Consider the following 27,267-nt stretch of genomic DNA (forward strand, 5'->3'; position numbering starts at 1 on the left):
TGAGCATGGGGCAGGGCAGCCCCTCGCTGTCAGCTGAGCTGCTCCAGGTAGTCCGAAAGCAGCAGCTCTGGGGGCAGGAAGACGTGGTGCTTGTTGCTCACTTTCATTTGGCGTTTCCCTTCGATATCCGAACCTGGGAGCAAGATGGAAGAGTTAACACAGTGCTGCAACCCACAGCTCAGCCCCTCCCAGCAGCGCGCTGGGTTCCTGCGGTTCTGTTTTATGCCCTGCAGAGGAGCTGCCACCTCCAGCCCCCTCCACAGGCACCTCCTCTGCTTCATATCATCAGGGCCCTCATGCTGTTTTGAACAAGGAGCCACAAAGACACAGTGTAGAGCTTCCCTCCCCTGCTGTGGCAATGACACCTACAGAGAAACCCACAACCAGGCTCTGCAAGGGGAGGCAGTGAGTGGGGGTGAGCACAGAGATCTGCTTTGAGCCACCCAAGCCCAGAAACAAGAGGGGAAGCCTAAGCACTGCTGCATGTGGCATCATGAGGTAGAGCTGCTCTGGCTATGGTCAGGCTATGGTGCAGCCTGGTGCAGGGAAGCAGCAGAGTATGATTATCTGCAAGCTGCAGTGAGAGGTGGGGCCAGGGGAGGCAGGGAGGAAGAAGCTGGACTGGAGAGGGGAGATAGTGACAAAAAGGAAAAACAAGAAACAAAAACAAACATGAGGCTCTTACTGGCAGAGACGAGGTCCATGTACTGGCAGAGTGCGTGGAGCAGGAGTCGCTCAAAGCTGGGGGGAGGCAGGGGACTGGGTTAGAGCTGATGTGCTTCACACCAGCACTGCCCTTCCCTGAGCTGTGCCAGGGAGCCCAAGGATCAGAGCGGGAGCACAGGGAGCCAGGAGCTCTGGGCTCAGCCCCCCCTTGTGCGCCCACGACAGGGGTACCTGTTGTCCATCAGTGCCGTGTACACAGAGTGTGGAGTGACAGAAAAGAAGGTCAGCAGCTCCTCCTCCAAGCACTCCAGCATCCCCTGCAAGGAACAGCAAAGGAATCAGCGAGGAGAGGGCAAATCCCATTAAGGGGAGACGGTGTGCCATGCCCAAGCTGCCATTCCCCAGGTAGCTCCACGCCCCACAGCCAGAGGACTTTGCCTTTGAAGAAATGCAGACCCCGCCAGCAAATACTTGGCTTTCCCCATCCTCTGCTACATCCACGCAGCTCAGAGCACAGCAGGAGATGCAGGACAGCAGGGAGGCACGTGGCAGTGAGGCCCAGAGCAGAAAGGAATCCAGCCCTGCCAGCTCCACACTTTGCGTGCCAAATGCTGGCATCGTTCCTCACGAGTGAAGTGGCAATAGCCAGAAGAGCCTTGAGCCTTCCATCTCCTCCTCTCCTGACAGCCAAAGTTCAGCTGGAGTGCAGCTCTCCAGAGCACTGCGACCCCAGGGACAAGCAGCAGCCTCAGTTGAGAGCAAATTGAGAAGAAGCCAAGAGGCAGGAAGAGCTGAGGCTGCTTTTAGAGACAGAGCTCTAATTAGAGTAGGGAAAACAAACAGCAGGAAAACAGCACCACTGAGAATAGAGCAGGGAGCCAGGCACCCTGGGCTTGGGCACAAGGCCATCGTGTTGCAGCACGGGTTTGCCTGCTCACCGCATTGTGCAGTTTGACCCCTTTCAAAAGGCAATTAAGTATCTCTGTACAGACAAGTCTGAAGACCCCAAAGGTTGGACTGTTGCTCCAGTTGGCAAGCATGCTTGGTTTCCACTTACTGAACTGAGGCAGGGAAACAACCAGGTAAAAAAAAACAACCTGCAAGTCCCAGAAGACCTCAGCTAACCCATGAAAACCTCTCTGCACGGGGAGCTGAACATCTGCTGTCAGCAAACTGCTGCTCCAGAGGTCACCTAAGAGCAGGTGTGCATTCCCAGGAGCTCAGCACCTGCTGGCAGCTCAGGAACAGCATCGAAACACACCCCAAAGCCCTGCCCCCACCCCTCGTGTCCCCAGCTCACCATAGGGATCCTGCCACGCTTCAGGGTGGAGCGCAGGCGGCGGCTGATGCGCTGGAAGCACTCCTTGGGTGTGTAGGCAGGGTGCTCTGCAGCCAGCAGAGGGAAGAAAAGAAGGGATTTAAATGGGGTCTGCAGCCCCGTGGCGTCATCTCACTTAGGTGCTCAATGAGCCCCCAGGACCCAGCCAGCTAACGCAGCCACAGCTGGCCCACATAAACTCCCACTCAAGTTCATGATGGGGTTTTGTGGGGCCTCCAATCCCTTCAGGCACTGTCGTACCCCTGCCCTGCCATGACTGGATGGTGCAGGGAGCACCTCAGGAAAAAGCAGCCTTCCCAAAGTGCATGTAAAGGAGGGAAAGGAGAGGCTCTCCCCACCCGGCTTCCCCTCCCAGCACCTTTCCACTTCTCTTTGTTTTTCAAGGGCAGCTTCCTCTTGTGCTTCTTCCCGGCCTCCTCCTCCAGGTAAAGCAGGACACGTTCTTGCTCTTCTCCTGACCGGTTCATGAAGTCATTCCAGATCTGACAACACAAGCATGAAGCCCCAATGCAGACATCACAGGTATGCTCCCTGGTATGCCCAAGCCTCTGCCTCGAGGAGATGGATGTTTGGCACTCAGAGCCAACAAGAAGGTGGCTTTCTGCAGGCAGTCCAAGTGATGACACCTCCATCCATCCACGCAATCCAGCCAGACAGACATCAAGCTTTCCAAGGCTGGATTGAGTAAGAGCGGAAGAGCTTCACAGCACCCAGAGTGCACAGAGACCACACGTATAGCCCTGCAGCCAGAGCTGTGAACATCTAACACAGGAGAGGTGCCAGAAGACGAGGTCACAGAGGAGGTACAGCAACACCACCCGGGCTGTATGGAGCAACCGAGGTGTTTGGCAAGAGGCCTGGTGTGGAGGAAGTGCTGCAGCTCACTCAAGATTACCCTCTGCAGCTTGCCCAAAGCTACACAAAGAGCTCCCAGCAGCACTTCAAGTACAACAAGAACAGCAGCAGACCCCAAACCAGACAAAGCACAGCACCCACTGCCAAGCCAGGCCCTTATATGGACTCTGAGGGAAATGCAGGCAGCCCCTCTGTCTGGGGCAGCAAGGTACAAGCACTCCACGCACTGAATGGCAGCAAAACAGGCAGCCACATCCTACCTCCACATAGGTCTCATTGTTGCAGGCCTCGGTGAAGATGCTCGGGGTGGCAGAGTGGGCGAGCTCAGCCTCACTGCTGCCACATTCATCTCGCTCCAAGAGTGACATCAAGTAGCGAGCTGGGGAGGAAAGCAACAGCAAAGCCCCTGAGTCTGAGGGCAGGGTCCTCACAGAAGCCCTCACTGCAGGCAGGGGAATTGGGAAAAGAATTGGGGGTGGACTGCAGCCACCCAAGCCTTACTGTTCTCCAGCCTCTGCAGGCTCTTGCGCCCCTTGGCTTTAGGGATGAGGTCAGAGTTGCGGATGGCCTTGTTGATGTAGTACTGCTTCCGCTTGGAGGGGGAGAAGCGCTTGGATGGGGAGCTCTCCAGCGGTGGCAGGCAGTCCTCGATCCTCCTGCAGGGATGGGACAGAGGAGCTGAGCTCCTGAGGCCCCTTGGGCCCATAGTGATGGCAAGGTAGTGCAAACTAAGTAGCCTCCAGCAACAGCATTACTGCAAGAAGGCAACAACCCTGAGCTCCACCGAGACACTTGGAGGTGTTTGGCTTTTATTAGTAATGATTATGTAGTCAGGCTGTTGTTTAGATGTAGACACAGTTGAAAGAATGATCATAAAAGGGCGGATTTAACAGGAAGGTTGAACTGAGTGATCAGCACGAAGCTCCCTGGGCATCTACAGCAACTGGCTTTGCTATCAAAGTTGACCAAAGCCCAGCCAAGCACAGGAAGTTTCACTGCCTTTTGCTCTTTGCTCACTTGCTAAAGTCTCTGCACCACCAGCTTCCCCTCTGCTTTGTGGGGATTTCCTTTAGCACAGCAATAGGAGAGGAGCAAAAAAAAAAACCCCAAAACAACCCAAACACAACAAATGAAACAACAGCAAAACAAACAACAGGCAGAAGGGCAACAGGGAGCACAGCCAGCGCAGCCGCCCAGGGCCCGGGCACAAAATCGCTCCTCACCGGTCGAGAGGTCGCAGCCCCCCCAACCCCCATCAGCACCCCCAGGCCCGGACAGCGCCCTTCCGGCTGCGTTCCCGGTACCGGCGGAGGGCAGCGGCCGGGGACACGTCGCTCCCGCAGCCCCCAGCAGCTCCACCCGGATCGCCCCGCAGCGACACTCACGGGAAGGGCTCCGGGGAGCCGCGCACCGCCGCACCGCCCGGCAGCACCACCATGGCTGGGCTTCGCGCCGCCGCTTCGGCCTTAAAGGGACCGCGGAACCGGGCCCCGCTCGGCCCGACAGGAAGTGACGTCACCAAAGGGCGGGTCTGAGCGCTCTCGCCCACCCAGCCGCAAGGCGGCGCTATAGCAGCGCCCCCAAGCCGCCTCCCGGCTCCGCGCCGCGATATTTGCATGCGGCGGCCGCTGTACTCCAATAGGAAAGTGGGGCGGGGCGAGGCGGCAGGAGACAGCCAATTAAAACACGAGGCGGGGCGGAATGAGGCGTGGCGGGAGCGGCGGACCAATGGCAGCGCGGGGCGGGGCACTGCCGGGCCCCCCTGCCCGCCCGTCCGGAGAGCAGCCGACGTGCGGGCACCGAGCGCAGCCCCGGCCCCGCTGCAGCCCGAGCCCCGGGCGGCCGTGGCTGCTATGTGGCTTCGCGGCGCGCGGCCTCCACCGGGTAAGAGGTGCGCACCGGGGCCGGTTACCGCGGACTGGGGCTCTTCTCCTCGCTGCCGCTCGGTGGGTGGCTCTGGGCTGCCCCGCGTTCGGTACCCGAGGTCACAGACGAGTCTCTCTCCCGCGGCGCGTTACCGGTGGACCGCGGTGCTTTTCCCTTCCCCTTCCCCCTCTTCCTCCCACTCCGTGGTCGGTAACGGCCGCAATGCCGCGCGCCGTTTGCTCGGCCCGGGACTTCCCCTCCGTCCGACTCGAGCCGCGCCGCCGGCTGCCCATCCCACGGTCGGTTACCGGAACCCCGTTGGTGGCGTTGAAGCCGGCGGGGACCGCAGGAATCCCCGCGGTGCCCACGCACTGCGAACGGGGCTGCGGAGGACGGCACCGGGCACAGCTCGCAGAGCCGCCCCGGCCTTCTTCTGTTCCCCCCCGTTCTCCCCCCTCGTCGTGCCTCGTTCCCGGCCGCTGCCACGTGCCCCGGGCCGAGTCCCCCCCCCCTCCCTTCCCACCCCCACCTCCGTCTCCCCTTGGGCTCCCTGTGCCCGTCCCCACGCGCAGCGGCACCGCCGGGCTCTGTTTCTCCTCCCTGTGCTCCCCGACTGCGGGCCGGACCCGGGAGCGTTCAGTTCCAGCGCCGTCCCCACGCGAGGGTGAGCGACTGCCCGTGGGGCTGCGGGCACAGAATGGGGCCGGACAAAGGGGCTCGGGGTCACCGTGCTATGGAACTGCAAACACGGGGATCTGTGTGCCCGTACGGTTATCCCACAACCCTCTATTTCTGTGGCTGCAGCATAAATTGGCCCCAAATGCTTCCAGTGGGAATAGGCAAAGTGGGGGGGAGTGGGGAATCTGAGGCTTGGGAAGCTGGTAACCCCCAATGGCAGCCGGTAGCCCTCCACCCTTGGGGCTGTGTAGGTGTTCCCCACCATGAGCCACTGCAGGGAATGGATGAGATCTGGTTGCCAACCCTCGTAGGCTCGAGGTGATTTCCCCTTTCCTGAATGAACCCCCAGCAATGCGGTTTAATGAGGGGAGGGGGCTCCTGGCGTGCTGCTGGCTGAGCCCCTATTCCTCGTGCTGTTGGATGGTGCCAGGCCAGACACCTCAGTGTTTCTAGAAGGGGATTAACTGTGGGACAAGTGACCTTGTGGGTGGCTCACCTAGGAGAGGGCTGTCCTGCCCTGCAGCACGGTGTCCATGGGACCCCTACAGGATTCTGTGTTTTGGGACCATGCTTGGGGTGCTGACCGTGGGTGCTTCCCACATGTGGCATCTGCAACTCTGGGGAGCAGTGTCTGCCCCGAGGATGGCGACGCTGCACCCCACGTGTCCTCAGTGTCCCTGAGTGTCCTGCTTGGTCCCAGCAGCAAGGGACAGGCGGTGATGATTCCCTGTGTGGCCCCAGCAGGGTCTGTTATCTGCACTGCTGCTATCCGAGCTGCCTGGAGGCCCGGCTGGGCTATCTGGATGCAGGCCCCTTCCCCCTGCAGCAGCAGGGCCCGGCCTCCCTATCTCATTAGCTCGAGATTAATGAGGCTCCTGGGCTGTCTTTAACTCCTTCCTGCTCGCCGCCTCCTGACCCTCTTCTTTACTTGTCCCTGTGCAGGTTTGCGCCCACGCCTGGCCAAGGCTCAGCTGCCTGAGGACTGAGGATACTTTGCAGCCAACGGGGGGCCGAGGGCTGAACGCAACCCCTGGAAGTGCCTGGCAGTGAGGACGGAGCCATGCGCCTGGCAGCCGCCTGCTGACCCCACCAAACTCCTGACAACAGCCGAGCATCCCGAGCCCACATTCCCAACAGGAGCCCTGCGGCAAAACAAAGCGTGGGGTGGGCCGGGGGGCTGCATCGTCCCTTTCTGACCCACCTCGTGCCCCCCACGGCCTCGCAGAGCCCCCCAGTGCCTCTGCCGCCCTCCTGGGGGCTCGGCAGCCCCCTCACAGGGCTGCCCGCCCCACCGCCCTCGCCTTGGCCTCCCGCCCTGCTGGAGCGCGGCACCCTGCCGGGCGCTGCCCCCCGCGCCCCCAGGGCATCTCCACCCGACCCCCCGGGGCCCTGCCTCCCGCTGGCAGAGCCATGAAGCTGCAGGCAGTGATGGAGAACCTGCAGCGACAGCAGCGCGCCCGGCTGCAGCAGGCTCTGGAAGCACGGCAGCAGGAGCAGCAGCAGCAGCAGCAGCAGCAGCAACGCTCCACGCCCCCCCCGGCGCAGCCCCCGCCGGCCTCAGGACAGACCCCTGCCCGGGGACGAGGCCCTGATTTGGCCCCAGCCCCTTTGGAGGAAGGCACAGAACCTGAGAGCGCTCACATCCAGAGGGCACAGATGGCTGCCCTGGCTGCCATGCGGGCCGCAGCCGCCGGCCTCAGCCACTCATCCAGCCCAGGGCTGTCGGAGGAGAGCCAGGAGGAGGAGGAGCGTGGTGAGGAGGAGGAAGAGGAAGAGGATGGTGGTGGCTACCAGCAGGAGATGGGCTCCGAGGAGGAGGAGGACCTGTGAGTACATGGCAGCACATGGGGCTCAGGGAGGAGCAGGGGAGCCGGGGCAGGTGGGCAACAGCACCAGATCCTCCCTTGGAGACGATGCATGGTGCCTGGGCTGGAGCTGCTGCCCTGTTGACAGACACTGGAATCGGCTGTTTTCACCTTTCCCAGACCCATGTGGAGCCATCTGCCTCATGGCGCTGGTTCCTGGCGCTGGCTGGGCACTAGGTAAAATTTACCTCTGTCTGAGAGCCACACTGGGGCAGTGATACGGGATCCCAGTCTGGTTCTGAATGATGACGGGCCATCGGTGGTGCCTCTGCCCGACCTGCAGCTCCCTGGGCAGGTCACAGACTCCCAAAATGAGGGACAGCCCACAGGGATGGCTGGAGGCCCAACAGACCTCATTCATATGCTACTGAGGGTCTGGGAAAGGCTTCTGGAAGTAGGGAGGGCTCGTGGGAATGTCTTCCCACCTCCTGCCCACGAGTCTGACTCTGCAGGAGTGCTGTGCAGATGGGCCACCTTAAGGGTGCTAATCACACATCTCCCCCCTTTCCCTGCTCTAGGAAGGGCAAATGGGATGAAGAAGAATTTGAAGAGGACCTGGGCGAGGAGGAGGAGGAGGAGGAGGAGGAGGAAGAAGAAGAAGAGGAAGAAGAGGAGGAGGAAGAAGAAGAGGAAGACTATGAGGAGGAGGAAGACATGGGCGAGGAGGGGCTGGGCTCAGCGGAGGCGGTGCGGACAGGCACGGGGTCCCTGCTGCTCCGAAAGCCGCCGGCACCTCAGCACTGCCGGGGTGAAGCACAGCGGCTGCCGGGCGCACAGGAGCGACTCCCAGCTGGACTGGGCCCCCAGGGCCACGCACAGCTCCCACAGCCTGCACCCGACCACGGCGACTGGACCTACGAGGAGCAGTTCAAGCAGGTAGGAGCCGAGGGGACGTGGGGTTGGAGGGTTGAGCTGGGTTCGGTGCTGCTAAGAAACCGCCGGGTTCCTCTGGGGTTTGAGTCCCTCGGCTCGTTGCAGGGAGCTGGGAGAATTGCTGGGAACGGAGAGGGGGGGGGGGGTGGGTGAAAAATGTCACTCCGGGTTTGCAAATGTGAAGATAGCTCTCGGGTTTGCTCTTCTCCACGTTGCTGGGGTTGTTTTGGTGGGCTCTGTGCCAGCAGAGGCTGCAGCCCCCCAAGCTCCGGACTCTCTTCCACGTGCCTGGCCGTGGGCTGCACAAACCCGAGCTCGGGGCTAATAGAAGGAAATAGTGTAAAGCGGGGCTCCCCGGGGGCTGCCCCGGCCCTTTGATGTGTGTGTTTAAGTACATCTGAGTTTAGGGCTGGGGGGAGGGGGCGAGAGCAAACAGCAGCAGATGGGACCCAGATGGAGAGTGTGATGTTTTGGGAGGGGTGCAGTGGCCGCTGCCCCTCGCTCAGCTTGGGGAGGTGGGCTGGGGGCTGCTGCTGGGGCACAGGCAGCACTGTGCCATCCCATTGCCTCTGTGCTGTGAGAGGAAAACGGCTGCCCAGGGCTGGAGGCTGTTGCACAACTCCCGGCCGCCCCAGCAGCCAGGGTTGGAGAATTTCACAGCGTGCTGGGGCAGGGAGGAGAACGCCCTGGTCTGCATTCGCCTCCTGGGTGAGCAGTGCTGTGGGGTCTGGGGGCTGCCCTGCTGGCTCTGATTGGGGGAGCAGCAGGACAGGAGCTGTGTGGATCCCGCAGTGCCTGTGCACAGCTGCAGGGCTGCGAGCCTTTGCTGGATCAGGGCCACTTGGCACCATTTGGCACAGCACGTGGCTGAGCTCCCTGCGCTGCTGCCATCCCTGCGCCCACCATCCGCAGCACGGCAGGCACCGAGGGCAACGTTCAGCCCCTGCTGCCCCTTCCCTGGGTGCTTCACAGCAGCCTTGGTGCCTTCGGTGCTCCTCCGTAACCCCAACGTATGTCCGTGTGGGTTTTATGAACACACTGAACTTTTCCTGTGCTGTCTCGAGTGCGTACATATCCTCACCTCCTGGCGCTGCATCGTCTTTCTTCTTGTGGTTTCTCTCTTTTGTACTTCCTGTAATTAGAGAGTGGGGGACGTAATCTTTTTATCTGTGAAAAGGCTTTTAGATACCACGGCTGTGATCTTCCTGTTTGTCGCTGTGTGAGCGTATCCCAGCCCTGCGCAGGGAGCTCCCGGCCGTCGGTGCCCAGCAGCACGACGTGGGGTTCAGTCCCACCTCTCCAACTCCACAAATGGATACGAGGGGTCGTGCACCCATCCCTCTGGGCACCACCGGGACAGCTTCCTGGTTGTGTTGGAAGCACCCAGCGTTGAAGGGGAAGGTGCCTGCTGCCTCCGTGCCGTGGGTGGAGGCAAGGAAGCAAAGCGCCCGCTCGGGGAGAGGCTTCCCCCGGCACGTCAGCTTGGATCCTGGCCTCTGGATTGAGGCCAGGGGCTGCGAGCAGCGCCTGCCCGGGAGCTCCTCCTGGCTGCCCTCCAACGCGTGCCTCCCAGCTCGCCCCGGCCCAGCTGACGGGCTGGGAAGGAGCAGCAGGAATGTAAACACAGCACAGGCAGGATGCGCCCGGCTCCGGGGGGCGCGGGGGCTGCAACCTCTCTGCTCTGTGCCTTTAACCCAGTGTGGAGAGACTCGATTGCGAACGCAGTGCTGCAACCCAGGGATGGAGTGGAGAGGGATTCTGGTGCTGGGGGCAGTCCCTGGGTGCTGGGGGGGTTCTTTTATTTGCTCACCCGCCGCTCGGGGCTGTGAGCGCTGCCGTGCAGTGATGGTGTTGCTGTGATGGGGACGTGCAGCTTGAGGAAGGTGCTATTTCTGGGTTCCTCTTTATTTTGCAGCCGAGCTCCTCGCAGGCCAGCTCTGCTGGGATGAAGCTCCGGCAGCCCCCCGCAATCCCACCCTCCCTTTATGGCTGCACTGCCCCAGGGGGGGCTCTGCGCTCCCCTCTGCCGAGGCACTTTATTGACTCATTTGGGGCAGATTCCTGCAAATCAGCCCTCTGGAAGCTGCTGTGCAACGGGGCGAAGGGGAAGCGTGCGGGGTTGGGAAGCCAATGCGTGGCACCTCCCCATCCCTGGGGACGGCCACTGAGAGGCAGAGGTCAGCTCCTGCTGACCTGGGCGCTGCCCGTGCAGCAGCAGAACAAAGGAGCCTGCAGGGCTGGGGGCTGCCGGGGGCTCCTCGGTGGGGAGCTGGGGGGCTGCAGGCTGGGGGCTCAGCTTGTTGCTGGTGCCAGGATAGTGCTGAAATCCTTTGCTCCTGCTGGCTGTAAGCTCGTCGCTGCGCTTGTGCTGGGCTGGGTGAGGAATGTGCCTTTTCCTGCAGAGGAAAATCCCCTTTGCAGGATGATGATACTGAGACCTGCAGCAACCAGTGCCTGGGGGAGGGCACAGCTGGAGGCAGTCGGAATGCTTCTGAGAACCTCCATTCCTGGGAACCATGGGGTTTTTGGGCCCTTTACCCAGTGCAGGGCTCAATTCAAGGAATGACCCCAGCCCGCTGTCCGCATCCCTCCCCAGTAACAGAGAGCAACGTGGCCCTCGTTCTTCGTTTCGCCTCCCTCCCTCTTCCTTCCTTCCTATAAAAGCCTGCAGTGGGGCTGACCCCCTGTGCCTGTGGGGCAGGAAAAGGTTTGTGCTGGTTGCCTTTCATCTGCCTCAAGTGGGATGCTGAGACCAGGGCTGGCGTCAGCCAGGCAATGCCACTACATCTGGGCTCCCAGCATCGAGCCTGGAGCTCTCAGCCGAGCATAGGCAACTGGAATAAGGCAATCCTGGAGCTCTGTGGACTGTCCCCATGCCCAGAGACACCGCAGGCTCTGGCCATGGCCGTGCTGGGCTGTGCTTGGGTGAATTGCTGAGCACGGGCAGCTCAGTGCCTGCAAACAAGCCGGCGGTGCAAAGTGCTGCGTAATGCTGCCCTGGGGAGCGCAGAGCTGGAGGAACCTCAGCATAGGACCCCAGTGTGCAGTGCAGTGCCCCGGGAGAACCCCTCTCCTGACCTTTCTGTTTCGGGTGAGGATATGAATGCACCCCACTAATACCAGGAGCCTGAACCGGGGGTGCGCTCGCAGCCCACGCCATCGCAGTTTCCTGTCCCTGCCCCTTTTGGAGTTTCCTGTGCTGAATGTGAAAGCCAGCTGCTGGTTGTGCACCGTGGGCAGGCGCACGGCTCTGATTCAGCAGCAAGCCAGGTGTGTGCACCCCATCACCCCGCAGGGGAACCAGGGCTGCCCTGCCACAGAGGTGTGCGTGTGCCAGATTTCGGAGCTGGCAGCAGGGATGGGGCTGGGAGGAGCTGATTGTGCCCTGCACGTGCTTAGGGTCGCTTTGCCTCTCTGTGCCTGCTGCCTGCCATCACAGCTGGGCTGTTGGTGAGAGCTCGGTGCCATGACTTGGTGCTGCAGGCAGGTGCTGGAGCCCCGTGGTTCTGTTCCTATTTAAAAGCAGCTTTAAAAAAGCCCACGGAGTGGGGGGAGGTTGGCTTGCGGTGAGCTGCTGGTGCTTTTAGGGGAGACAGGAGGTTTCTGAAGCGTTCCAAATTGGGATGCCTCAAACACGCTGGTAGCATAAAAACCTCAGTCCTTATCTGCTGCTGAGCAAAGCCTGCCCGAGATACGGGGTTTCAAAGTGCAACGGTTAGGAAAAAAAAGCAACAAACCGAAAGCAACTCGGTAACCCCAGCACGGAGCTCAGGCCGTGTCCAGCCCTGTCCCATTCCTCACTGGTCTGGACAGGGAAAAACACCCTGGGCTTTTGCTGATAGATGTGCTGTTTTCGTTCTCCTCTCGCTGACGGCAGCGTGGCGGATGGGGGGTAATTGCAGGCAGCCCACAGAACTGGGTGGTTGTAACACGAGCGTCGCGGTGCCCCTGGGAACGATGCTGGTTCCTGGGTCAGATTCACCCTGCAACTCAGTCTGTCCATCAGTCTGTCTGTCCGTCTGCCTGCATGGCGCTGGGGCCGCAGCCCCCGGGGCAGGTGCCCTCAATGGTTTCATGCTGTTCACATGACTCAGGCAGCAATTAAAACTGAAAAGGGGGAAATGCAAGAGGGGCCGAGGAGGCAGAGGAAATGGTGATTTCTTGCTCAAAGGCGCCCTTTGAATGCAGCCTGTGCCGCTCGCAGTGCGCAAGGATCCAACGCCGCTTTTGTTCCGGATCGGCCCCCTCTGATGGCTCTGGGGGAGGCAGTTGGTTGTGCAGCCCCAGGGATGTTCATGGCTTCTGTGGTGAGCACAGCGATCCTCTCCCGTGGCCGTTTGTGGTGAAGGTCTTAAAGCTGTTCCTTATAGCGCTCATTTTTGGGGGGTAAAAGCCCAAATGGTGTCCGGTGCTCAATGGGGTTGGCTCCATGCTCCCCACTTTGCCCAGCCCCTGCCAGCAGCTGTGGGCACTGGGGCTGTGGTGGAAGGGCATGAGGGTGGCAAAGGACACCCCCCCAGCTGTAGATTTCCATCAGCTACACACAGAACAGCAAACTGCCAAATGCTGCTCCCGATGGGTGTGGGGAGCCTCCCCCACAGCAGAATTGAGATCAGCCCAACCTCTCCTTTCACTGGGGGGGGGAGGGAAGAGGGGGAACCGGGGCAGATTCCCCCCCTGCAGGGGCTATGCCTCTCTTAACAACAGTAGAAGAGTCCATTTACTTTCTTTTAAAATATCGATCGGAGCTTTATTGCGTTAGCGAGCCGAGCGGATGAGCTGCCCCCAGGGAGGCAGAGGGGCCTCTTCCTCGGGGGGTCCCCCCACCGTGTGCCCTCCCACACATACCCTATGGCAGGGGGGGGGGGGGGGTCAGGCAGATAGAGCTGGGCCCCAACCCCAGGCACTGCTGCACCCGGAGGACGGCGATTGCAGCGCCTGGCGGGCAGATAACGGGGCTGAAGAGGAAATGGGGGGGTATGGCAAGGAGAGGGGGGTGGGGGGGGGGGAGCAGGAGAAGCGCTGGGAATGCGTGGGGTGGGAGTTGAGTTGCGTGCGGATGAGTCGCTTTCAAAGGCGCTGGGTTTGCTCCTTGTTCGGGTTTTGTTTGCTGTAAAGTGCAAAGCTGCAAATCTAGAGTGTCGGGGGTGGGGGGGAGGCAGGAAATCCTTGCCCCTCTCTGTCCCTGTCCTGCTCTTTGCCACCCACTGAAGGGTGTTCCTGGTGAGGGATCCATCATGGTAATCAGCTCAGGGTGCTCCAGGAGCCTTCCCGCAGCCCTAATCCCCCAATCCCAGCCGGGGGTCAGGGACTTCTCCTCGGCTTAGCCAACAAAGTGCCTCCTGGCAGCCCTGGCTCAGGCATCTCGGCTGCTGGGTCATTGCTCTGGAGGTGCCACCTTCCACCGGGGCACGCTGCTCCCTGCAAGGCGCTGGGATGCCCCGTTTGTGTGTGCCAGAGAGACCGACCCAATGTTCAAACCAGGGGTGGGAGGAGAGGACGGAGCAGGGCCAGCCCTGCTGCTGATCGTTACGCTTCTGGGCTGGGGGTCCCGAACTGCCGCCTGCACCACGAGCATCACCCCCTCCTTCAGAGCCTCGGGGCTGAATCACAGTGCTGCAGAGGAGGCAGCAGCCTCACGGCTCCGGCACAGCTGAACCAACAGGAATAAGGGCTTATTTAAAAGAGAGGGGAAAAAAAAAAAAAAAAAAAAAAAGAAATTGTTGCAGAGAATAGAGCACAAACCCTTTGTCAGCAAAGCAAACAGCCGTGCCGGGAGCAGAGCAGTTGGGCAAGGGTGCAGCGTTGCTCCATCGCCCTATTTCTGGCCGAAACCACAGCAGAAACACCAGGCTGCTGGGGGCGGCCGGACGTGCTGCAATCGTGGGGTGGGGGGCCCTTGGGTGGGGGGCGGCCGCTCCCCGTGTGCTCAGCCCTGATAAGGCACCTGCCTGCATGGCTGCCGTGCAGGGAGCTGTGGGCGCAGCCCCTGACCCCTTCTGTGACCCTCGCTGTAAGTCCCTTAATCTCTCCACGCCTGGGTCTCTTGTCTGTAAAGTGGAGTTGATGATAATCCTGCCTTTGTCGTGGCTGCTCCTGGGCAGGGACTGTGCTCGCTGTGGTGGAGGGAGCCCTGCTGGTACCTGTGCTCTGCAGGATGCTACGGGGAGGGGGACGGGAGGCTTGGCCCCCCACCTCGGTTCCCATCTGAGCATCGCCCCCGTCTGCAGCGCAGCGTTGGCCGTGGAAACGTTTCGGTGAGGTTCTGCCATGCGCCTCAGCAGATTGGCAGCGATGGTTTGCGGGGCTGACACCCGCAGCCGGCTGCTACCAGGGCCATCCGCAGCCAATGGGCCTCCCCTGAAGGGCTGGGGGTGGCACAGCCTGACCAGGACCAGCCCCCCCCATGGGGACAGCTTGCTGTGCAGCGCCCGCCAGGACCGAGAGGCACGAGGCCTCGCATTTCAGGAACAGATTTGCAATTACACAAATCCCCAGCCCTACTGGGGCTGAGAGTGGAAACCCTGGGTGACTCATCTGCTTTGGCTTACAATGATCTCCTTTCTAAGACGATCATTTACATATGGTGGAATTTAAACCCCAGCTTGCCTACAACGGCTAATTCAGCCACGCTCCTGCCCCTTCTCGCCTCTGCCCGTGCAGGTGCTGGAGCTGCACACCCTGCCCATGCACCATGCCCATGCACCATGCCTGCAGCCCCAACCCAGGCATGCATGCAGCCAGCAGTGCCCCCCATAGAGTCCCAGCTCTGGGGTGGGTTCCCCCATAGAGCCACTCACTCCTGGTGCCGGGGTGTTGCTGCCTTGGACACGCTTTCTCAATACTTACTGACTGCACTGAATTAATATTTGCACAGGGTCAGGTGTGATAGAGAGCATGTGTCAAGGGCATGCACAAACACATACGTGGCGAAGGGCTGCGGGAGCCGCTGGTGGAAGCTGACTTCCAAATGACCTTTCCTGGATGGCAGCTTTTGGCTGGAAAGAGAGGAACTGCCCCAAAACAGCGTGCTGCCGGGGCTGCCCCCCATCATGGGGTGGCTGTGGCAATCGGGTTGCTCTGGCATGGGGAGGAAAGGGGCTCCCTGGTGACCTCTCAGCAGCCCACAACTGCGCTGTGCCATTTGCATTCCAGCCATGAACTCTGTGCGCTTTTATTGGAGCCGGAGCCCTGCGAGCTGCCACCAGCACTCAGTCCAAAATAGTTGTTTGAAATGCAATTGCAGCAGAATTCACTTCCTCCTTTGTAAAAAAAAAAAAAAAAGAGGGAAACAAGCAACCACCCAACTGTCCCCACAGTGCTGGAGCTGGATCTGAACCCTGCTGTGGTGAAACCACAGTGGCACCGAGTGGCACCGAGCCCTCAGCCAGCAGACCCTGCATGGCACAGCGTGGTGCTCCAGGCCCGGGGTGGCTCAGACCCTTGGGGAGGGTCATGCAGTGCAGGCAGGGACCTGGACGGGCTGTTCCTTCTGCTCTCTTTCCCCTCCCTGCTGCTGAAGCTGACAGAACCGGCTGAGCCGTTCCCATCTCAGGCGGGTGCTGGGCGCCTTTCCGCCGCCGCCAACCCCGGTGACTTCGTGGTGCTTGGCATAGAGGGGGGGCAGGATCAGCCCCTCGACATGTGGGGCGGGTGGCTGACACGGGGCAGACAATGGGGGGTCAGGGAGGTTAAACGGCGACTAATTCGCTCTTTCAGTGTCTCCCTCTGCGTGGTGGTGACACCCGTATTGTTGGCGCTGACACCGGCCGCGTCCTCCAGCTGGCGGTGGTGGGGATGTGTCCCCGTGCAGCGCCCTGTGGCAGGGACAGCAGTGCAGGGGCAGCACAGGAGGGGCTGGGACCTCCACCCCAGCAGGAGACCAGGCTAGGGAGGGCAGGAGATGCCGGACGTCTGAGTTGGGGACTTTGTGATGGGCTCCCACTCATCCCTGTCCCCTGCCCCGTGTCCTGGGGGGATGGCTTTGGTGTGCCGCTGCAGGAGGGCTTCAGCACGCAGCCATAGCTGAGCTTGGGTTGGGTGCCTCGAGGCACAGCAGAGGGGATGTGGTCATAGCAGTGCTTGGGGATTTTGCTGCTGGTGGCATCAGGAGGGGTTTGCAGCCTTTCTGAGAAATCAGGAGCGGATTTTACCCATGTGATGTGGGAGTGACGACATCGCCAAGGGTGCCCCTGGGATCTCTGGGTCCCTCTGGGTCCCTCAGCCCAAGGGAATGGCAGGACAGGCACCTGCGGTGGGGCCCCGTGCCCCCACTCCGGGAGGCGGCCGATCTGTGGAGGGGACAATGCTGGGAACCAGAGGGAACAATAGAGCCAACGGGAAGCGCAGCGCTGACGACCCTGTAAACCTCTCCCTGCAAACGTACCCAGGCTCCCCCCTCCGGAAAGGGGCCCTCTCTGGGCTGCCCTGGGGATGGGGAGCACCCGTGCCCCCCCGCACCCCAAGCACTGAGCTCAGGCAGCAGGAATCCAGCCGGGCCAGTCAGCGCAGCCGCCCTCAGTGCCGCCGGTGAGGCTGCCCCAGCCCTGTGCAGACCCCCACCCATGGGGAACTCTGCCTTTCTGCTGCTTCCAGGCTCCGTTGGACCCTGCTTTTGGAGAGGGGGTTGAGCCCAGGCGTGGTGCATCGCCTCAGGATCCCTGGGGAGTCAGGAGCGTTTGCATAGGGCAGGGATGGGGACAGCCCTGTGGTGGGAGGTGACCCCGTCCCTAAGCTGAGCTCTTTATCTGCCCACAGGATCGGGGATGTTCACCCTTCCTGCTGCTCGAGGGATGGGTGGAAAGGAGCCGGCCGTGCTCATCACGCGGTCAGCCGATACGAACCTGATACCTCAGCACAGCTGCTGGGCGGGCAGCAGCCCCTTCCGCAGTCCCCCCGGCAGCTGAACACCCTTGGGGCTGGGAGGGTCACACTGTCGTCCCCCCGGGTATGCCTGTATCATGCCTGTGGACCCCGAGATGTGCAAACTGCACTGCGGGCACCGGGTGCCCCAAAGCAGCAGCACAGCTTTACGGGAAACCATGTTGGAGCAGCGTCATCCGAAACGCTTTATTTCAGGACTCGTCACCAGAACTCTAGTTTTTACTAATGACTTTCTTTTTCTAAAGAATTCCACCTCCCCACCCCCCACCAGCGCTGTGCCCCGAAACCAGGCACCGGTGTGAGCAGCGCAGGGCCGATGGTGTGCAGTGGGACAGGGGCAACACAGGGGGATGCCAAGGGGTGGGTGGGGGTCCTCACATGCAGCCCAGTTAGGAGCTGCAGGGAAAGCCCTCTCCAAGTGTATACTATCCATGTAACACCTCCTGGCAGCTGAGCTGCCCCCTGCTTCGCCCCTCTGCTCTCAGCAGAAGGGAAGGAGAAGGGCAGAGCAAAGCCCTCAGTCACGCCAGCCATGCTGAAACACACCACAGTGTGCTCAGTTCTGCTGTTGCTGCACGGAGCAGGCTGGTGGCCGCTGGGTTTCCCTCTGTTCCCAGAAAGCTCCTGCATCGTGCTTTATTTGTGTGGGTTGTTGTTTATTTTTCTCCCTAAACAGCAGTCCTGACTGCTTTATTCCCCCATAGCGCTCGGCCCATTGCTGGTGGGGATTTCAGGGCACCATGGGGGGGGGGGGGTGAGGTTTCCCCTACCAGCATGCAGCCTGCACGTCACAATGGGCTGGGAAGAGAAAGGAGGAAAGCAGTGAGTGTGGAACCTGCCTGATGGTGGGAAAAAAAAGGCCGTGGAAATGATTCCCTGGGGCTTGGAAACCCAGAACCGCAGCGCTGTGGCGTTTGCAGCTCGGGTCCCGGCACTGTGGCAGAGCGAGCCTGGTGAGATCGGCACAGATCCCGCAGGGGCCTCATTACCAGCAGCCTCGTTAACAGCCGCTTCCTGGCTTTAATTGCCATGGGTGCTCACAGTGAGGCCTCCCAATGCGTTCGTTATCTTGGCACAGCCCGGCGCTTCCCGTGCCGCTGCTGCCGCTCTCCGGCATTCCTGGCATTGCCGAGAGGCTGCTTTCCATGAGTCCTTTGGAAGCCAACGGGTCAGGATTTTCATGTAATCTGGTTCGAAGGGTTGATCTGGCCATCCACACCGTGCCAGGATCCTGCAGGCTGAAGCTCAGCACTCTTCCTGCCCAGGAAACAGCAAACAGCCACATGGCACCACGATGCGCCCGGAGCGCGGTGACGGTGATGGTGACACCAGGCACCACTCATGGGCTGGAGGAGCTGAGGCGTGGGCACCTTCATCCCCGGTGTCCTGGGGGTGGCTCTGCTCTAAGAGGATATCGTGGGGGCAGCTGTGTGACAGATTAAGCCATTTCCACCTCCCTAATGATGAGATGTAAATCTATCAGCTCAGAGTGGCCCCGGCTCGCAGCGCACCATGCTGGCACTCACTGCACCGCGGCACCTGCTGCTCTCGGTCCGGCCGGTGCATGGTTTCACACGTTGCTGAAATGAGAATGAGTTTCAGTTCCTCCTGGTTTATTTTAGCTCCTATCGCTGTGTGCCGAGAGGAGGGGATGGGTGCGTGTGGTCAGAGGTGTCTGGGGCAAAACGAGATGCCGTCAATGCAAGGAAATCCTGCGAGGGGCCAAGGAATGGTCGGACTGGATGATCGTGGAGCTCTTTTCCTTAATGGCTCTGTGATTCGATGGTTCCACGTCTCTGCCTGTGCTCCATGGTGCCCCCTGGTTCCCCCCAGCGCTGTGCTGGGAGCACTGAGGCTCAGGGCAGCGTGGCCAGGGCTGCGCACGGACGGTGCTGAGCATCCCGCATGGCTTCACACCAGCATTTGGGTGAGCACAGGCCGGCAGCATCCGCCCCACTGCAGGACTTTGGCACAGGATCGCCAGAGCTCAGCCCTGTCAGCACTTTCCCCGCCGAGAACCCACGGATCAAAGGTGCACGTAACGATCGGCGCACGCGGCCGGGCAGCCCTCCCTGCTCCACTAATCCCCTGCTGCTGAGCAGATGCACGTTTTCCTCAGCTGATGGTTAATTTTCTTTCATCCTCTTAAATGCGGATGTCCAACGTTTCCTTTGGGATTGAACCCCCAGGCCAGGGGGCACCTGGCCAGGGTGTGGGGGGCTCCACACATGCGAGCCACCAGCGCCTCGCTGGAGGTCCTGGGCTGTTCCTGGCAGTGCTCATCTCTTCCCAAAGCCAAACATGGATTTGGTGCATCCCAGTGCAGCCCAGCAGCCTGAGGAGAGACCCCAAGAAACTTTATTTAAGAGCTGCCTTTATAAAAGTTGAATGAGACGATGCTTTAATAAATGGCTAATCAATGGTTAGAGCTCTGCAGGTTAATAGGCTGCATGTGACCCTCATGCTGGGCGCTGCTCTGGGACAGCTGTGCCGTGTGCTGGGTTTGGACGCTGCCCCATGGGCACCAGGCACTCGATGTGGCCCCTTCCCAGCACTTTTGTTCCTTTGCATTTCCTTTTTTCCTCCCCCGCTCCAGCAGAGCCGAGCAGCAGGGCGATGTTTTCCCAGCCTCCCCCTCTGCCTCCCTGGATTTGTGTTTAATCAGCTGGCTCTGCTGAGAAAGCCTTGGCCGCCTCTGTCCCACCTCCTCCGTTCCTTTGTCTGAGATACGGAGGGCGCACGCTGGCAGTGGGGCTCAGTGCTCTGCAGCTTTGGGTCCCCACAGGCTCAGGGTCCCCTCAGTGCTGGGGCATGGATGAGGTGGGGAAGCAGCTGCCAGCAGCACCCAGAGCCCTGCACCACTCCCAAACCTCACACAGCTTCAACCTCCCGTCATCTCCACGGGAAAGGCAAAACGAGGGGCAGTGCCGTGCCCTGAGCTCAGCGCAGCGTTCCCAGCACGCTCAGATCCAGCCACAGGCCACAGCTCTTGTCCTCTTGTCCCTGTTAGCAGGGTGCAGGGGGCACCGGCTCACCCCACGCGTGGATCCATGGGCTCGAGGTGCTCAGCAGCAGCACCGGGGAAACCCTTCCTCCTCCCTCCGTCTGCGTGCGGCTTTCTGAGCGCTCGAGGAAACGGGGCAGGCTGGCTTGGCGCAGGCCCAGCATCCTTCAGCTGATCGGGAGCAGCCTCTGCCCAAAGCCACGCCGGCCGCATCCTGAGCATCGCCCGGTGCTGCCTTAGGGCTCCTGGGGGCTGCAAAAGGGTCAGCGGTAACGATGGCTCCTGACCTCTCCTGGGCTGTTTGCTCAGGGGCTGGCCGAGCTTTTGCAAGGTTTCCAGGGGAACTGCAGGTTTATGGCTTTCCTGTAGTGCCCTTCGCTGTTATCGGCTCAGCCCCATTGATCCCTTTGATCGGCGTCGGCGGAGGAGGAATTCGGCCCCACGGGGACCCTTCTGGGGTGGGGGATTTGGGGGAGGAGGGGGGGTCATCCTTGTCCCTTCTCGGTGACACCAGGTCCGTGCATGCCAGTATTGGTTACCCAGTTAACCTCATGGTGCGTGCTTGCAGCGTGACACGCTCGTATTTATAGCCCCCTCCCCACAGCCTGCAGTTGTTCAAAATTGTCCTTGAGAAAAGCAGGCTGGAGGGTGGAGGGGAGGGGGGGGGGGAGGGAGGGCTGGAGGTGCAGCATCCACCCCCACACAGCCAGGAGCCGTTGTTCCACCCCCCCAGCCCCATTCCTCTCTCATGGCACAGGGCTGCGGTGCGGCGTCGGAGCGAGGCGTGCGTGCGGAGGGCGTGATTTGCTCGGCAGATCTGCTGCCATAAATCAGGGCAGGAATGTGTCGGGCTGTCAAACAAAGGGTGGGGTCCCAAGACAAAAGCTGGCCCCAGCAGGAACGGGTGCTTCAGGAGCGTCCGTGTGCACAGATCTTCCTGTCCTGGCTCATAAAAACATTTCCCAGCTGTGGACGCTCAGTGGGCGCGGGGTGCAATGAACCACACCGGCCCTATTGGTCTCAAGTTTGCTCCAAGCACCATTCCTGGGAAATGCTTTCACAGGAGCACAGGCTGCCAGCATGCCAGGGGACAGCCACTCCCAGCACCACTCTCCTGTGGCAGATTTGCTGCTTGTTGAAATGGGAGCAAGCTTCGGAGATGCTGGAAGCAGTAGGGCACGGGGCGGCTCCAGGTTCCTCATCCCGGTGTAACCCCATCCCATGGGTCCCAAGCACTTTCCTCACCGCCATCCTTTTTGGGGCCGGACCCCTGGGTGCTCCCTGAGCACACTGAAGCAGTCGCACACGAGCTCTCATCACGGCATGCACCCCACACACAGCTCCCTGCAGTCCGGCTCCGGCTCCCTCGGGCACTGCAGGTGTGGAGGAGGGATCACACCAAAGCATTGCTCCACTCTGTGCCAAGAGCGTGCTGGATTGCTAAAAATAACCAGGATCCCTGTTCTGCTGGGAGGATCCCAGGGCTGATTGCAGTCGCTCAGCCTCCGGGCCAAGCTGGGGGCAGCGCCGTGGTTTCGGGGCCGGGACCTGAGCACGACAAACGCCTGCGCTCGTTCTTGTCTTGGCTCTGGCATGGCCTCATGCATGGCTGCCTCGTATCATTTTGCACCTGGCTCCCACCGAGTGGAGTTTTCAGAGAATTGATGCGCCCACTGCAGGGCTGCCCTCCCGTCTGCCACCTGGGAGCTGCCTGCCAGAGCCTTGGCATGGTGACAAGGATGGGTCACGGCAGGGAAGGCAGCACTGCTCCCTATGGGGCTGTCCTGCTTTGCCCTGGTCCCCACTACCCCTGATGGATCTGCAGCTGCAATGCAGAGCAGAGCGTGCCTGCCCTGAGCTGCAGGGACTTTGGGACCCAACAGCTCCATGCACTGGATCCCTGCAATGCCTCAGGGGGGGAGGGACTGCTGCGTGGCACCCCATAGAGATCTCTGATTGCCCCATGGGGGCTTTGGGTCAGTGCATTGCTGGGAGCTGGGTCAGGGGGCTGGGTGCCCGCTCTCAGTGCCGCTGGGCACAGCTGCCCTCACTCTGCTGCACACTGTGACCACAGACCCCATCCGCTGCTTGTGGGATCAGGGGGGATCCCTGGGGGTGGGTTTGGGGAGACACAGGGCTTGCCTGGTGAGGTGTATGCATTGTTCTCCTCTTGTTGCACAGCTCTATGAGTTGGACGGTGACCCCCGGAGGAAGGAGTTCCTGGACGACCTCTTCAGCTTCATGCAGAAGCGAGGTGAGCCCCCTCCCTGCCCACCCCCACCCCGCTCTGTCCATGGGTTTTATTTTCTCTCGTGTCATTGTAACCCAAGGTTAATGCTCCGGCCAGACTGGTAGTTAATTTTTAACCTCGTTGCAAACCGGGGTCAAACCTGCTCTGCTGGAATCCGCGCCATGAGCTCGGCGCTGTGATTCCTGCCCCAGTGCTGGCCCCACGGGGCTGATTTCATCGGGTCCATCCCCTTCAGGGTGGCTTTGCCCTCAGCCTCCCCCTGTGCTGCCCCATCCCCAGGTTATGGTGAGTCCAGAGCAACCCCAATCCAAAGCCCAGCTCTGTTCTCAACGGGGCACCCACCTCACCGGCAGCGTCTGGAAAATGTTGACCTGTGGTATTCGAAAGGAGAATGTCAAATATCTGTGCATAGGAGTGTACACACGCACAGCTCCGTGCTGCAGGCGAGGTCTGGGTGTAGCTGTGACTCCTGCTTCATCCTGCTGCAGTTTTTGGCCTGATGTAAAGCTGCCTCCTGCTTGGTATCCAGCACACAGCTCTGCCCCGGGGTGGTACGAGGGCAGCAAGTGGGCACACAGCCCCTGCTGGTTGTACTGGTGCAGCTCAACCGTGCTCCAAAACAGCACCCTGCTCCCATCGGGGCAGCTGCAGGGCTGTGTGCGGTGGGACAGTGTCCTGGGAGGGGGCAGGAGGGTTCTGGTGCTGGAATGGAGAGAGGAGCTCAGCGTGGTGCTGTGTGCGGCCACGTCAGCTGCTGCCACCTCCCGGCACCGGGCTGGGGAGAACCAGTGCAAGGACCCACAGCTGGGGCTGCTCAGCACTGCTGGAGCCAGGGTCCAGCACTGGAAACGTTGTTGTGTGAGTGCATGCAGCCTTCTGTCTAAAAAGGCATTTGGGGAAGAGTGTGTGTGTGTGTGCATGGCCCTTCCAGCACCCCCAGATTCAGCTCTGCCCCACAGGGTGCTCCACGAGCCCCTTCCAGCTCAGATATGGGTGATTCCTGTTGACTCCCTGCATCTCCAGCCGTGTTCCCTTCTTGCTGGGACTGGGGGGCCCCAATTGCATGCAGCCTGAGCACAGCACGACCCTCACCCCGTGGCTGCTGTTATAAATATCTGCTGTTGCTGGGTGCAGCTGCCTCTGCTTGCAAACCACGGCCGGCCCCTTTCGAGTTTCTTTTTCCTCCATGGTGCTGAGCAAGATGAAGTGGGGGTGCTCACAGAAGGAAGTAGAGTGGTAGGGGAAGGGAGAGGCAGCAGCAGGACCCCCCTTTTCCTCTGCCTACCTGCACACCCCCTGCCCACTCTCTGCCCTCCCCAGGGACCCCTGTGAACCGGATCCCCATCATGGCCAAGCAGGTGCTGGATCTGTACATGCTCTACATGCTGGTGACGGAGAAGGGAGGCCTGGTGGAGGTCATCAACAAGAAGCTGTGGCGAGAGATCACCAAGGGGCTCAACCTGCCCACCTCCATCACCAGCGCGGCCTTCACGCTCCGCACCCAGTGAGCACCAGGGGGTCACGGGGGGGGGGCAAATTTGGGGACACCGGGTAGGGATGGGGCCGTGCTGTGTCTCACTGCATCGTTCCACAGGTACATGAAGTACCTGTACCCCTATGAATGTGAGAAGCGGGGCCTGAGCAACCCCAACGAGCTGCAGGCGGCCATTGACAGCAACCGAAGGGAGGGCCGCCGGCAGGGATTTGGCAGCTCGCTCTTCACCTACTCACCTGGTGGCACCCATGGGCTCCTCTCCTCACCCAAGCTGCCGGTGCCAGCCCTGGGGTTGGCCTCAGCCACCAACGGCGGTGCCATCGCTCCCGTCCAGAAGATCAAGAAAGGTAAGAGCTGCTATGTGCTGAGGGCACCGGTGGCACTGCTCCATCCCCTCCCTGAGCAAGTTGGGTTGCCCTGAGGGCCTGGGGCTTTTGGAGACCACTGCTCTGAGTCATAGAGTGATTGGGTTGGGAGGGACCGTGGTGGTCACCCAGCTCTGACCCCTGCATGGGCTGGGTGCTGGGTGCTGAGGGGCATGTACCACCAGCTCGTGTCCAGCTTTTCATCCACCGACACCCCCAAGTCCTCTCCGCAGGGCTGCTCTGTGTCCATTTACCCCCCATCTGTGTTGGTTTGGGGCTGCAGTCACCCTACCCCACTCCAATAGGCAGCAGCTCCTGGTGGCGGGGTCTGGAGCAGTGTAGGTGGGGAGCTGACCCACTCTCTGCCCCACAGAGGAGGACGCACCCATCCCCATCTCCATGCCCAGCCGGCTGCCGGTGTCGCTGGCCGGACACCCAGTGGTGGCAGCTCAAGCTGCAGCCGTGCAGGTGGCAGCAGCAGCCCAGGCCGTGGCACTGGAGCAGCTGCGGGAGAAGCTGGAATCAGGGGAACCCCCGGAGAAGAAAATGGCACTGGTGACAGACGAGCAGCAGCGGCTGATGCAGCGTGCCCTGCAGCAAAACCTCCTGGCCATGACAGCACAGCTGCCCATGAGCATCCGCATCAACAGCCAGGGCACGCGCTCGCCAGGTGGGTGCCACGGTGTGGGCTTCAGGGTGGGATCGGGGCACGGGGACCTCGGAGGGGTCCATCACCTCCGCTCTCCCCCGCAGAGAACCGCCAGGACACCTCCAGCAGCACAGCCAACAACGGCACCAACAGCATCAGCATGTCGGTTGAGATCAACGGTATCGTCTACACAGGTAGGGCACGGCGCGGTGCCTTTTGCCACGGTCCCAGCGTGGCATCACTCCCATTGTCACCTGCAGAGGGATGTGCCGGGTCCCCCCTGCCCAACGCTGCTCTCCCCCCAGGTGTGCTGTTCGCCCAGACGCCCGGCCCTTCCTCCTCCTCCTCCTCGTCCTCCTCCTCCTACAGCAAAGGCAACGGCGGCAGCCGCGGCGGCGGCGGCGGCGACAAAGGCACCAACAGCAGCGGGACGGGGGGCAGTGGGAGCAGCATGGGCAGCGTCCCCCCCGCTGCTCCCCCCGCCGTGCCTGTGCCCCCCCCCAGCTCTACCTCCAACAACGCTTCGCCTTAACGCCCCCCCCCCCCTTCCCACACACAGCCAAAACCACCCCGAGGTGCCGGGGGCTGCAGGTGGGCCGGGGGGGGGTGGTGGGGTGGGGGTTAAGGGGGGGCTCAGCCTCGAGGTTTTCCTTCAGGGTCTACCCGGTGCCGCCCCTCTCCCCCCTCCCCCTCGACCTGTTTACCTCACACACATCACACTTTGCACTGTACATTTATTATTATTATTATTATTTTTTAACTCGTGTTACCTCCAGACAGACGTACGGACGCCTGCCAACGCGAGCTTTAATGAAACCTCCTGGCACTCGTTAAAGGAAAAAAAAAAAAAACAAACAAAGCAAAACAAAAAGATAAAAAAAGAAAAAAAGTTGGAAATTGGGAGATATTTTATTCGTTAGATCCTTTTTCTTCCCCCCTCCCCTCCTCTATTTTGAGAACTACACTTACTCTATGGGATTTTCAGAGGTTGTCGTTTGATTGTTTTTGTTGTAAATAGCTTCTATTTTATTCTCTAAAAAGAAAAGAAGAAAAAAGAATCAAACTTTTAACATGCAAATGATATATATGGACGTTGTCAGGGAAGCAGGAGCTGGGGAACCCATCACCTCCTTTTTCTTCTCCTCCCAGGTGGACCCGAGGCTCTGGGAAATGCTGTGAGTTCAGGGCTGCAGTGGCACTGGGGACCGTGGAGGGCGCAGTGTGCGCTGCACGCCTCCAGCTCCCGGCTTTAGTTCTCAGTGCAGAAAAGCAGTGCTCAGGGATGGGATGGGTGCAGCAGGGGGGTCCTGCAGCAGCCCCCAGGGACAGGCAGTGCTCAGGGGTGCTCTGGCTGCTAACATGTGCCATGCATCCCCGTGTTTCCTCGTCCCCAGCTCTCTCCTACATTGTCAGGTGGTTTTTCTTTCTGTGCTTGATTTTTTTTTCTCCCCTCCCCTGTAAGGCGATACTACTGTGCAGATCCAGTTTGGGCACATTTTCCCCCCTCCCCAGCACCCAGGGCGAGGTGACACCCGATCTGCTATTCACGCTTCCAGCAGCAAACTGGTTCTGTTGGTGATGGGACGGGCGTTTTGTTTGCATGGTGCCGGGAGGAATCAGGAAAATTGGGTGGTGTCAGCACTGCTGCAGCTCCAGGGACAAAATCTGTTCCCTGCTGCTCCCTGTGCCCTGGGCATCGCTTCTGCCACAGCAGCACCCTCACCCACGCAGTTTAGGGGGGGGGGGGGGGGCCAGGAGGGATCTCAGCATCCCTCCCAGTCCGGAGGCATCGCTTGTGCTCCCCAAACCACTGCTTTAAAGCCAAAAGCTCAGAGGCGGTGCCCTCATACGATGTGGAAGGGCGCAAGGCGCTGCCCGGCTGGGCTCAGTGCATGATGCAATTCTGGGTGACGTTCAGGTCACGTCGGTGCACGATGCCATGGCAGATTTCCCTCCGGATCGGCTTTGTGCACAGCGTGGTTCGGGATGCTGTCGCAGATCTGTGCTGTTCCGAACGGCACCGCAGCAAACGCTGCTCGCGTTTGTGCACGATGCCGTTCCCTCAGCGATCCCCGACACCCCAGCGCTGCCGTTTACCCTGCTTTACCCACGCGGGTTGCAGCGTTCCTTCCCCTCGTGGCCACTTCCCAGCAGTTCCTCTCCTTCCTCCCCCCACCCCCCATCCCCACATTGACCCCCATGCACATCTGCGTGACACACAATCGCGTCCCGATGCCGACCCCCCCCCCCCCCCCTCCCCCACCTCCCGGCGGTCTCTCAATTCCTCAGGTTCTGATGGGAGCACAGGGCTCGCCCCCAACCCTGCATGGACCCCCCCCCCCCTTCTCCACCCCTCCAGCAGCACGGGTGTCTCCACACCCCCAGCCTTGAGATGGGGACGTGGCAAACTCAGGGGACTGGGGGGGGTTTTCCAGCCCCTTTTTGCTGGTGGGGAGGGAGCATCCCCCCCCCCAAAAA

The 27,267-nt window shown here is 60.8% G+C and overlaps 2 protein-coding genes across 2 annotated transcripts; one reads left to right on the forward strand and one right to left on the reverse strand.

Annotated features, from left to right (window-relative positions):
• Positions 1-29: 29 nt before the first annotated feature.
• Positions 30-4,298, reverse strand: R3HDM4 (R3H domain containing 4; the record flags this gene model as incomplete). Its single annotated transcript, XM_079546582.1, has 8 exons — positions 30-133; positions 686-741; positions 898-983; positions 1,967-2,052; positions 2,364-2,487; positions 3,121-3,239; positions 3,362-3,516; positions 4,246-4,298. 8 exons carry the CDS (start codon positions 4,296-4,298, stop codon positions 30-32), a joined length of 783 nt encoding a protein of 260 aa, XP_079402708.1.
• A 2,516-nt stretch (positions 4,299-6,814) lies between these two features.
• ARID3A (AT-rich interaction domain 3A) lies at positions 6,815-25,321 on the forward strand (the record flags this gene model as incomplete). The annotated part of the gene is made up of 8 exons (XM_079546649.1): positions 6,815-7,230; positions 7,788-8,145; positions 22,211-22,283; positions 23,601-23,784; positions 23,875-24,122; positions 24,514-24,810; positions 24,894-24,983; positions 25,095-25,321. The coding sequence occupies 8 exons, from the start codon at positions 6,815-6,817 to the stop codon at positions 25,319-25,321; spliced, it is 1,893 nt and encodes a 630-aa protein (XP_079402775.1).
• Positions 25,322-27,267: the final 1,946 nt, after the last annotated feature.

The sequence above is a fragment of the Tetrao urogallus genome (genome assembly GCF_951394365.1).
Source record: "Tetrao urogallus genome assembly, chromosome: 25".
Lineage (NCBI taxonomy): Eukaryota > Metazoa > Chordata > Aves > Galliformes > Phasianidae > Tetrao > Tetrao urogallus.